Genomic DNA, 13,241 nt, shown 5'->3' with positions numbered 1-13,241 from the left:
TGTCCCTGGAATAACAATCGCTATTGTTGTAGACTTTCACCCTGCAATGTAAAACTCTCTGTATGCAGCAGGTAGAGAGGAAAAGTGGATACAATGAAAAAAGGTAAATTACAGTTTCATCACAAAATAACTGCTGGAATGCTTTTCAAAAGCAGATCCACTGCATCAGAGTTAAGGAGGAATATTCCTTCAGTACCGGAAATACAGATAACCGATACTTCTTAGCAGCATTTACCATGAAGAGATATTTTCCTCTTCATTAAAGCAACAAGGTTGTAGAGAAGAGGAGAGTCTCCTCTGATGATACAATCATTAGCACTTGACAGCTGGACTGAAGATGTACCTTGACATTACAAGCGGAAAAAGCCACGTACAATATCCAGTAAGATATACATGTCGTACCAAGTACTCTCTGATATAGACTCTGAAATGTGAAAAGGTGTAGTTTGATAGCATTTTATGTAATTTGCAGAGCATCTAGTCTGAGATAAAAATGTTCTGAAGAAGCAGAAATGCACTGGGTTTGGATGAAGAAGGGTACTGTTTGAAAAAGTGACAGGCTGAATCAAATGTGGGATGTTTGTGTGAAGGCTTTGCACATCAAGTGTCACCAAATGATGAAGTCGTTTTGCTGTTTTTGTTTATTCCGTTATATATTCTGCTCTCACTACATTTCACACGAGGAAGAGCAGCCTTGGTGGAAATGTCTGTGCACACAACAACCAGTGCTTTGTTTTAAACATATAATGGGTGCCATTGGCCACATCGGTGACATCACTCAACTGATCTTTTCTCTAAATTTCATTGTGACCAATATGATGCTCATCTTCTTACTTATGCTTAACTGACAGAGGAAAGGCCTTCTTATCAGCTTCAGCTGTACTTATCACTCACAGTAATAGTGCCATGGCAGGGTTGAAGTGAGCGCGTTAGCAAGCGGATGTTAGCATTCAGCTCAAGGCACCGCTGTGCTCCATAACAGCCTCACAGAGCTGCGAGCAGACTGTGTAAAAGAACAGTTAGATTGAAACTAAAGCTGCCTGCATTATATCGGCGTTTTATAGCGTTTGTAACCCTGACGCTGTAGTTTGATGCATTCAAGGCATCAGTCGTGAGCTAAGGTTGCTTGTTTTTGACACACTAGCGACTAAATGAGCGCTGATAAATCTATCTAATCTGATAACTCGTTACTTGAATATTTACTGGAAAACTTTGTGACTTTAAATTAGGGATGCAACAATTGTAGGTTTTGTTAATACAATTAACTACAATTATGGTGTGTGGGAAATCACAGTTTCACAATAATTTAGCACGTGAGCATTTTGTGTTTTTTTTTTTGTTTGTTTTAGTAAAAATGAAATCAGGAAATATGTCTGATGCAGGAGTAACACCCTTGAAAGAATCAAACTTAGAGATGGTGCAGTGCTCCTTTTCCTGGGTGGTTTATGATACACTGAAAGCCCAACTCGTAACTCACTGCTGCTTTGATTATAAGTGAGAGAAACACTCGGGTGTAGCTGCGCCCTTACAGTCACAAAACCGTGACATTTCAAAGTCGTAGCTGTTGTTGCTGAGGCAGCTGTATGAACAGTCAGATGGTGTTAATAGATTCTCCCTCTTCTGCTTACCTCCTTGTGTTACACTAACACTCCTTCTCCATCTCAGACCCAGAGCACCGCCGCTTCAGCCTCGTGTCTACAACCTTTTGTAATCTTTGTAAATCTGTGTAACCTTTGCTCAGCCACCTGTGTATGTGTTTGTGTCTGCTCGCACATTTATCCTCTTGAAATCCAAATGTTACGTGAGGGCACTGGTGTTTTTCCAGACAATGAAGTTTAGCTTGCCTTTCCGACTGACTGTGGGAGGCCTCGCCATCCTCAAGCTCCCATAGGCCTCCATAAACTCATCCACTGTGTCTCGCACACACACAAACGCCCACTCACTCAAGTCTAAGTCTGTTCTGAGGACAAACTTCGGCAGAAGGTGTTTCAGACACCGAGATCTCCATGGTAACTGCTCGCAGTGCTTTTCTTTGATGTATATGTTCCATGTTCGCAGAGCCCCAGCAGTTTCTAGAGCCGTGCGCACACACGTGTTTGTGTGTGCGCCTGTGAGTAGTAGCCTGAGGGTATGGCATAGCTTTCAGACAGCCGCACAGAGAAAGAAAACACCAGAGACCGTCAGGGAAATAAAGCCACAGAGCGAGGCGGTTAGATAACACGATAGACTCCAGTCATGAGAAAACTGGTGTGATTATAAAAGCTCTTGGTTTGCCTCACTGCAGTGTCTAGGCCTGTGTAATAAAGATTTATTTAGAGTGAAATCAAAACCACACTTAATGTGTAGTGCTTGGTAAGAGGTGACCAGAACTGTGTTGTTAGGAGCTATCTTTCATATAAAACATGTTGCCTTTGGGCATATTTTAATTTTGTTATTTATTTATTTATTTTTTATTAATAATAAAAAAAAAACACAGAGAAACATTACCTAACCCTAAACCTAAAAATATCTTTGTGTAAAATCAGCAGAATCAACCAGACCTGGCCCAGTCCCCAGGTTGTGTAAAATCAGCAGAATCAACCAGACCTGGCCCAGTCCCCAGGTAGTGAACAAATTACCTCACCCAAAAACAAGGTGGTACAACACTGACGGTATACTTCACGAGTATAGTGCCAAGAGGCATGCTGACAAGCTCAAGACAAAACCCAGTCATGCTGTGACTGTCGGGCTGTTCAATCTTAAGTAAGTTAGTCCTTCAAATCGGAGGGTCAGACCAGGTGTAGCTCCAGTTGGGATCTCTAAAAAGGGTTAGATGAAGGGGGCCATGCCTCATCAGCTGGAAGCAATCCAGAGCAGACGACCTCACACCTCGCTCTGCATACACAAAAAAAAAAAACACAAACAAAGTAACACAAAGGACGGCAGCCATAACACTACTCAGAGATCATTCTCAGTGGTCATGAGCTTATGTTGAGATACATCAAAGTCACAGCAGTCTTCATGTCGGTCACTTCCCCTTTAAAAAATATTGAAGTCCAAAACACGTCAGCCTCATCTGAGAAGATTTTACACCACCTCACCATTCATTCATTCAGTTACTTAATATCTTTTACATGGAACTTTTATAATAATGACCCAATTAAAGATAGAAGTGCACTTTAATCTCGACTATGGCGCTATGGCCGAGTGTCTCTGTGGCCTAGCAGCCTAAGATGCTTACCACGTCACCGAAACGAATCCGGCTGGAGATCTTTGTTGCATGTCATCCTCCCTCTCTCCCTAATTTCTTGTCTGCAGCCTCTTGTCTGTATACTATCAGAAAAGGCCAATTACCAATAAATGCTAAGGAAAAAAAAAGTGAAAAGACCAAGATCACTGAGGTCATATGACCTGTTAGAAAGTATAAAGAAAACGGCTATTTAAGAGCAACTTTTGAGCTTGAACATGCACAAAAAAGGCATTCAAACCCAGACAACATCTTGATAGTTATACTTGAGAGTGTAGGAATTACTTTTTCTCTATAAAGAGGCAGAGAAAGAAAGGTAAAGAACTGATGTTGCAATGAACATGAAAGATAAAGTAACTGGACAAACAAATATTATTATTACTGTACTCTTGTAAGGCTGTAAGGCCTAAATTCCTCCAGGCACACATGGGACACCTTTCATGTACCACATAGCCTTTTTTACTCAGGGTAGAAGCACATAAACCAGGGGAAAATAACCAAATCTGAGCAAGTTAACAAAGCCTGGTGGACAAAACACTTCTAAATGGCTCCTGGTGAGGTTTGAAGTTGCGTGGAAACCAAAACGGCGTCACAGCCATGAGACAGAATGTTAGTTGCGTGTTTGTAGATTTTTGCTCAAGAACATTGAAACAGCAAGTCATTGTGCCTGTGTCTCTCGAGCACTCTGCATACTGTTTTCAGCCTCGTTTTAGCATCGTGCAATCAGCGAGCAAATGTCATTAGTTCAGTTATCCTCTCCTCTCACCCGTTGGAGATTTGTGGCTGTTCACACAAAAGTGCACAGAGTTCACTTCACTCCGTTGTGTGCGAGTTGGCACACTAATTGGTTTATCAAGGAGGATTTACTTTATTATTATTCTTTTTTTTTATCCGCATCAACACTACTTTCTAATGTGCTATTGACAAAGTCTGTTCAGTTTTCAAATAATAATGCGGAGCTCAAATCAAATCACGTTTTGTCTCGTTATTTAGCCTCAAAATCACTCTGTGGTGAACAGATGCAGTAAAAAAGTGTCCATGTGGAAAATAATGCAGTGCAGTATTAAATCGTTCTCTGTTAATCTTCTTCCACTCATGCTCTTTGTCTTTTCCTCTTTAGTTTCTTCTATACTTCATTTTTTTAAAATTTTCATATAAAGATCCGTCTCTCACACACCGACACGGGACGTTTCTCAGACGTCTTGATATCTTCCCAGCACGTCATGGGACTGTGCTTCTCGCTACCTTCCATCCTTCCCTGCATTGCTTTAATTACTTTATCCTTCGTTTCTTTCCTCATCCCTTTCTCCTTCACTCCATCGCCCCGAGCTGCTCCTCATTCCTTTTAATTAATCCACACAGATTTAGACACCTTCACCCTGCTGTGAATGCATGCGCACACGCGCACACACGCAACACTCACATACACGTTTGACAATCCCCTGTAGACAATAACAAATTTAAGTGCTCTTGCTTCACTTTGAAAGTTTTTCTCTGGAGATGGATGTTGTGGGGAAAAAAATCCAGGTCTTATTGTTTAATATTGTGTGTGTGTGTGTGTGTGTGTTTGTGTGTGCAGGGCTCCAATGGAAGCATGCAGCTCATGGAGACCGAGTTCTCCAAAACACTTGGAGAAATGGTGGCCCTTCATCTGCATCATCAGAAGAGCATCCCAGCATTCCTCTCTGCTGTGACCCTCGACCTCTTCAGCCGACAAACCACAATCTGAAGTAACCTGACCACACCTCAGATATAGGGCTGTGATATTTAGGATGGGATTAGTTTTGTTTTTGTTTTTTATTTCTTGCGTTTTCACTCCTTGTCTCGTACGATATTCAGCGTGCGTATTGAAAATGTTCTGGTACATCGCAACAACTCTCACTTACTCACTGAATAGCGCCGTCAGTGCTGTGTTGTTGAGGATGAACACTTACTCCAACTTACATTTCAAACTGCTACGAAAGCATCCCTGTTTTGTACGCTGAATATTTCATCGGTGAAACTTTGATATATTCCTTTCTCAACAGAACAAAGTTGTCAGTGATGGTTTGGATTTGTTTTCTTTACAGTGGGAGTTTGAAATGCACTTTCCACACCACATGGAGCAAAAGAAACTTGTGTGCTTCTCTGAATCTGCAGTACACGTGTTATGCGTGTTCTTTATCCAGGCTGAGTCTTTGTTGACTCTTTTTATTCTTCCTTTTGTGTCCTCCGCTCTCCCAGGGCCTTAGGTAGAAGGTTTCAAACAGACGTTATGTGGTCAGGATTATGCAATCCAAACATAGCGTAGAATACAAGATCTTTTCCCTTTTTCTTATTTGTGCTCTGGATATATGTGAATTTGAAGTTAGTTTTCATCACTATCTAATTTAGTTATGCCATACATATGATTTTATTTTGACGATAAAATGTGTTTGAGTTACATTGATTAAATCTAAACTCAAATTTCCTGCTCTCGTTCCCTCTTCTGCCTTTTTTTTTTCCCATTTCAAGGGAAAAGTACAGATAAGAGCCGAGTTTACCTTCCTCTCAACATATTGAAAATTGCTCTAAAGTTTGACCGTGAGAAAAAATTCAATATTTGATCTGCAGTAACCTAAAAAAAAAAGCAAAACATTTTGTGTGCGACCTGGATCTGTTGCACGCCCTGTTGACCTCAAGCTCGTCTGCTCTTTTCCAGTGCGAAAAAGGAGGACGTAATGTTAACCATTTGAGAAGTAAATGTGTGCAGTCATTTTGAATATTATAGACAAAAAACTAAAGGATGAAGGTTGCTGCCTTTTTAAAAATGCTTCATAGTAAGTTTAGCATTAGGAATGACGTGTCAGTTTGAACCATTATTATCGTTTTTACTTAGATTTACCTCACCTGCTTCATATACATTGTGAGGAGACATTGGTGTGTCACAGTGGTGACTGCATTACGAAAACACATGCAGATTTCATGGCTGCTTCAATGTTTGTTGAAACTCATGAAAAATGTATTTTTGCACACTGCTGTAAACTCTCAGGATATGAATGTGATAAACCAACAGCTCTTCCTGTTATGAATTAAGTTGATGTGTTTTGGCGAAGTACGAACAGAAGATAAGACGAGAGAATTTTTGAGGCAGCAATAAAGAGAAATGGCAGAACTACACATGGGGTGAACAGGAAGCAAGGGAGCAATCCAATAAAACTGGGAAACAAGGAAGTGAAGTGAGAATAAAGCCACTTATCACAGCAACAATATAAGAACTCCAGCTGGTGCAGCCATATGTCATGAGAAAACATATTCTCCTGTACAGTACATGCCACATAATGTCCTTGTTTTTCTCTTCTTCTTTTGTTCTCTCCACACCCTCATTCATTTTCACAGCACATCACACATCTTCTGCACACCCCATAGCGTTCACCTAGAGGTGATATTTTAGAGGGTTTCTCCAAGCTGTGCAATACGTACAGCACTCAGCCATACAACACTCCTCTTCAGCAGTGTGTGATGTATTGTACTGTGGCTTCATCACTACTGTGTACATCTGATGCAGTTATTGTACGTTCTTACTGTTAGTCTATATTTGAAATGCAAATTTAATCAATAAAGCATATGTGTGATTGTCGGATATTTAACTTGTCCTGAAAGAATATACATTCAACAGCAACATGCAACTGTAGTAACTCACCTACTGTACCTCTGACCATATCCAGAGGCTGTGAGAAACCGGCACACTCAGTGTCATTTCTCACCACTTAGTCGTTGCATGTTGCTGTGACCTTGGGTCTTGTGTTGTCAGGTGGAACAGCTCAGGTAGGCTTTCCAGAGGCTATTAGTCCCAGGTGAGAGGCTAAGAGATTCAGGGACCTCTATGTGTAACAGTGGCTTCATGAAAGAGCAACGTCAACTGTGACTTTTGGGAAAGGTCTGCTGGAAGAGTAGCTTGCAGGCAAGCACCTGGGGCCTCGCTCAGTCCGACATTAGCACTGCGGGGAAAAAAACGTATACATTTTAATGAGGCCACACAGTAGAGGTGTGAGCCTGAAAAAACAAAAACAAGATTTAAACACCAAAATGTTTAAACTGGATCAACTTTTGCTACAGTGCAATGTGACGTCATCGCTGTGTTGGTTCATATTCCTGGGAGATGAAACACTGCATTTCTGCTTTTTATCTGCTGATTAAACGATCGCTGCAATAACTTTCCAGAGCAGTAAGATCCTTCCTCATAATATTATAAACCACAGTGCAGTGTTGAAGCATCTGATGATCCTGATAAATCAAAATCATCGCTCTCTTACTCTCAACAGTACTTATTGTATCATATTACACTGTCTCACTAAAAGGATTTTAAATTTGAAAACGATTATTGATGCATCAAATGTTATTGTGACTACTTACTTTTTAAACATTGCATTATTTCTTATTATTGTGACTACTTACTTTTTAAACATTGCATTATTTCTTATCAAAAATGAAAAACGGGACACATTTCCTTCTATAATGTTTTAATTAATCACTTGAAAACATAAAAAGTTGCTCTTATTCACAAATAAATCGTGTTTTATCTTCAAATCAAAATGCCTTTCATGTAAAACACACTAGAATTTTGTACAAAAACACTGCTTTCTGTAAAGTAAGAGGTGCTTCCTCATGTTGGTTTCAGTTTCATTTGACACCATGGAAATTGTGTGGCGCTTGTCTAAGGTGCTGTTTGCCTTCAATTTCATGAAAGCCAAAATGCCTCAAAGCAGCGAGTCGAATTGTCTTGGCTGTTTCACCCATTTTTAGGTAAGTCAAAGGTAAAACAAGACACACATGTGCGTGGTAGTTATGTTATGTAAGGTTGCATCAGGAAGCTTAGGATTAAAATTTTAGTTTTAAAATGCAGACTATTAACTTTTATGCATCAAGACCTAATAGTTATAGTGTTGACTGTGATTATTTTCCAACCTCTGAACTCCACTAACTCAGTCTGCTGTTTTCTGTTGGAACATTTACTGTGCGATGCAAAGACGAGGATACTTGTTGCTGCCTGAGAGCGGAAATTGTAGGCAAGTGTCTGGTGGCTGAGCCTGTTCAGCATCAACCTGAAGAAGTACTGTACCATGTGGCATCCACCCATGAGTGCCGGTTGGGTGGCAGGCACCCCTACCGACACAAACTGGCTCTTGCGAAGTGGAATCTCACCTCTTTATAACCACTAGTGAAGGAGCAACAGCTTGTGGGAAGTGGAGAATTACCAACTCGAAATAGTTACCATCGTGGGTTCTCTCTGGGTACTCCGGCTCCCTCCTACAATCCAAAGCAGTTAACAGGTTAATTGGTGGCTCTATTGCCTGTACAGTAGGTGTGAATGTGAGTGTGAATGGTTGCCTCCATGTGTCAGCCCTGTGATCAACTGGTGACTTCTCCAGGGTGCATCCCAATGTCATTTCCAGCCCCCTGTGACCCTGATAAGGGAAAGAGGATGGATGTATTAGTTGCCATCACTTGCAGCAATTGTTCTGGAGCCAAACTCCCAGTTAAAGGGTGGACTTAAGTTGCCCAGGGTGAAAGTTGCTGGCAGATTAAGACAGCACTGGACACTCATGGTGAAGGAAGCTGTAAAGCTGAAGGTTTTTCTGGCTTAGTTAGCAGACGAGTATCAGGAGGCCAAATAAAAAAAAAAGTAAGCTACCTTGGTTGAAGGAGCAAAAGAAAACCAGATGTGCAAGCGTTCGAGGAGGTCATGAAATGGGATTTATCTGACAAACTGTCAGTCGACACAGGCAAGGGTGAGACATTGTTTTTCCCAGGCATTTCTCAGCAAAGGAGAATGGCTTGCCTCCTCGAGGGATATCTTGGATGGTGGAAGGAACACTTTGAGGCTGAACCTGTCCAGCACACTCTCCGTGGAGGAAGCAAAGTAAGAGATCCTGTTTTAAATTTTTTTTTATTCTTCTCTACCCGAGCCAAAACCGTAAGGACTCCTTAGTGTATTATCATGCTTACACAGTGGCCGCTAGTGACGGGCGAAAAGAGAAGCTGTGTTTAAACAGTCATTCATTTTTTAAAGTTTTGGCTTGAAGTCACTTTAACTCATTGTTAGCTTTCACCAGTGTGAATTAACAAGTCCTTAAAGGGAAGAAAAATAAGTGTTCTGTGTCGCCAGTGAAGATAAATATTAGTTCCACAGTGGGTAGGAAGCAAATGCCTCTTTATTAGTGTGACATTACAATCTCGGAGCGTGTATAAACAGCAAAAGAAGCAACTCTGTGGTGATCCTCTTGATAACGTTTGAGATCTGCCTGCAGAAAAATAAGACGTTGCCTATTCAGCTTTCATCCACGTTATTTCCATTTCTCTTTCACTACCTGTTAAACTGTTTTTATTCCTGTCCCTCATCCTCTCTGCCGTTCCCACCTCTCTCCACTCTCTTATTCATTCTTTCCTTTATCTTTATTTCATCAGCTCATCATCTCTCAGTCGAAAACAATTAGTACACCCCCTTATCTCATTAAGTATAAATGAGGTGGTAGAGTGAAGTTGAAAATGCCAAAGCTGAACTTTACAACTCTGCAGCGTACACCAGATTTCATCCACACAAACACCAACACCAATCCTCGCTGAGCAGTAAACAATCAGTTTTGGAAGGAGGGTTTTAAAATACAGGCAGCAGAAATCATTTGAAGGCAGCACTAAATCTTTAAAAGCGATTCTCATGCATGTTTAATTTATAAAAAAAAAATTTAAAAAATGTATATAGGAGCGGAATTTTCAGCTTGTTTTTTTTTTTCAAGTTTCTCCCCCACTACAGAGAAATATTGATATGTGAGACCTGCTGAGAAGAGACATTCGCACTACTGAGGAGAGTCTCAGCTGGAAACCAGAGAGGCTTATGGGGCAGAAAGTGAGAAGAGAAGAGGACCTGTCACTTCTTTCTTTCATCTGTCATCCCTCTTGTTTTCCTGTCTATAGCTTCCTCGCTAAACTCTCCATCTGCTCTGTTTCCACTCACACAGGAAGCTCAGTATAGTTTTCTCTGAAGAGTCTCTTTCTCCCACCTCTTCATCCTGTCTCCCGCTCTCCTCTTTTGCTAAAATCCCAGCAGAGAGACAGAGCAGCTGTCATGCTTTCATTCAGATCAGAGATACGTTTCTTTTCCTTGGGTTTCCCTTTGAGTAGAAACGTCGTGATATTGTGTTCACTGAGAAAGGTGTGTGACAAAGCATTCATGTGTACATACAGTAAGGTGTCGTGGAACAGCAGTGAAACTCTTTTTTTACTATATGACACTTACTTGAATTGGACTTGTAGCTCATCTTTTTTTATTCCTGTTAGTTGTAACCTGGGTCTTATTTTCATAGTTGTGTCCACCATTTCGAGATGTAAGAATAACGTACAACAGGGAAGGTAAATGATCATAATCCTTCTTTGTGCAATGGATTATTATATATACATATATTTAAGGTGTATTTATTTCATTAGAAGTCAGATTGTTACCAGCATTTAAAGTAAAGTAAAATAAAATTCAGTTTAACCAACAGATTTTGTTTTGGTCTCTATAGCTAATTTCTCCATTCATCAACTGTATTGAGGGTGATTTTTTATTTTATTTTAACTCACCTGTTTACATTATGTTAAGGCTTAAAGTTATGCAGAATTAACAGGTGGGCGCCGTTACAGATGGCTTCTTTGAGCACCACCCATTTGGCCCAACTAGTTCCACCGATGATCTACGTCTGTGCCCATTTTTACATTAGCTGGGAGGTGGTGGAGGCAGGACCACCAAAGATGGTGGCAGTCAGAGACGCCACGCTCTGAGCTTCACATACAGTTATTCCGAAACCTGTAGGTGACGTCACAGAAATGACCTCCGTTCTTTATACGGTCATTGATTTTACCAGATCTCAACTCATTTATGAGTGCAGTGTTGTTGTGGCTGATAACAGTGGCCTACAAAACACTCAACAAAGTTGTAATTAAAAGAGTGCCCCACTGATTGTGATGTGCAACATTTACTTACAACAGACTTGAAGCAGCTATCACAGACACGCGTTAAAGATAGTAACGGCTCACGTAGCCTTGAGCTGCAAGCCTCGAGAGGAGCTACAGAGGGCTGGTTAGCTCACTTCTTTCTAACTCCACACCCCCAGATTTAATTTCAGACTTCAGCCCCGACTGACAGTGAGGTAGTTTATCAGATTTCACAGCTCCCTGTGGAGCTACAAAATACTTTTTTTTTCACATAAACAGTAGTACTCCCCAAGACCTCTAAACAGACTTTGATGTAAAATTGGCGGAGTTCCCCTTTAACCATAATTCTCCTTTAAAAGTATCCTGCCTTATCCTTATGTATGATTTACCTCAGTGATTCTCAACCTTTGTGGATCTACTTTGTCACAGGTTATGGCCTTTATGTGGACATGAATTGTGAAAATTGTGAGGATATCCATTATTTCAGTCAGAAATCAGAAATAAAATGTACATAAGTATGTCAAGCTCCCAGATTTATCATGGGACTCGCCTATGTAGCTCATTCACTGGCTACACATTGTGTTTTCTTTCAATTCTTGGAATTATTTCAAAGTAAAAACCTTTTTTTGGAATAGCTTAAAGATCGTCTTCCACGTTTCCATTATGTTCTAACATTCTCCAGTTTGCAATACGGTTTTCAGAGATGTAGAACTTGAAATTAGATTGAACACTTTTTGTTAGCTGCAGCTATGAGAAAATACTAATACTAAAATACTGTAAACTCTTTGTGGCAGAGACTTCAACAAAGTTCTGACATCTAAGACTGAATAGTTGACTGACAGCATTACATTGACGAGCTATAGCACGTTGTCGGAAAATGACAACAACAAGACGCAGCAACATGGACTATTTGTAGAGCTGGGCTATTCAATCGGGACAGATTTGGAAAAACAAGGAAATGTTAGATGGGCCAGACATTTTCAGCAGCATATATAAAACCTGTTTTTAGCTTTTGGTAATGACGTGTTTGAAACAAATGTAAATGAATGCAGTACAAAAATAGCTTGTTTATTGTTTCGCTTTTGAAATAACTGGAAAAAGGAGGCTGTCATTGCTATCACTGCACAGGACCTGGGGCAATAACAGTAACCAATAACACACTTTCTACCACTCTCACTCCCTGCCTACCACACACACACACACACACACACACACACACACACACACAGTATGTTTTTTCACTTTTTCTTCTTTGCCAAGATCCATAATACATGTCGGGAGTCTGTTGTAACTCTCCGTGTCCGTGCATGATTCCACTTGGGAAATACAGCTTCAATCATAAGATCCAATCAAACCCTGCACATTAGCGTCCCTCTCCTGTGATCTCTTGGGAAAGGTTGGTGTTTCTCAGCGTGGTGCCTCACTGAAACGCACTCATTGCAAATCAAACACACTAGTTTGGTGTTCAGAGGTGGCAGTAAAATACAGTACTTATCAGACCAGGCAGGTTTTCAATGTAATTTATTTTTTTAAGGGTTGATGGAGACATGTTTTCAGCAGAACATCTCTACTTGTGACTGTCAGTAGCCAGATGTTTTGAAAGGCTTGTAACTGGGTCCGAACTCACATGAGAAAACGGATTGATTTTTTTACATTGTGCCTGATCACTCGTGCTCATGTGCGTCTCTCGACAAGCAAAGAAGCGAGATGGAAAATGTTTACAAATGCATGCACATCCAAATCTGATCAATACTACACGCTGGAGTGCATGTGAAAGTATAAAGATGTGAGTCTGTACACTAGATAATGTTCCCATGAACATTTATTATTATTCACCATGTGCTGTTTCAGATGGTGCCACGGTGCTACAGGGGTTAGCACTGTCACCTCACAGCAAGAAGGTTCCTGGTGTGAACCTCGGCTGCGACCTTTCTATGTGGAGTTATCTCCGAGTACTCTGGCCTGCTCTCACAGTCCAAAGACTGTGCACTTAATAGGTTAATTAGTGACCTTAAAATTGGCTGTAGGTGTACAGCACCTCTTGTCCAAAGGCTGTGATATCAGCTGTGATAAGCTCCAGCTC

The 13,241-nt window shown here is 40.7% G+C and overlaps 1 protein-coding gene across 5 annotated transcripts in view; it reads left to right on the top strand.

The window, feature by feature from the left end:
- The window catches only part of mad1l1 (mitotic arrest deficient 1 like 1), a 64,132-nt gene extending 57,303 nt beyond the window's left edge, over positions 1-6,829 (top strand). For all 5 annotated transcript variants that reach the window (XM_019253719.2, XM_019253721.2, XM_019253720.2 and 2 more), the window contains exon 18: positions 4,806-6,829. In XM_019253719.2, coding sequence (XP_019109264.2) covers positions 4,806-4,955 — 150 coding nt within the window. In that variant the 3' untranslated portion in view covers positions 4,956-6,829. The remainder of the gene's footprint in view (positions 1-4,805) is intronic.
- The last annotated feature ends 6,412 nt before the right edge of the window (positions 6,830-13,241 follow it).

This window comes from Larimichthys crocea, chromosome X (genome assembly GCF_000972845.2).
Source record: "Larimichthys crocea isolate SSNF chromosome X, L_crocea_2.0, whole genome shotgun sequence".
NCBI lineage: Eukaryota > Metazoa > Chordata > Actinopteri > Sciaenidae > Larimichthys > Larimichthys crocea.
The sequence above is the reverse complement of the archived record's forward strand: the minus strand, read 5'-3'. Positions and strand labels throughout refer to the sequence as shown.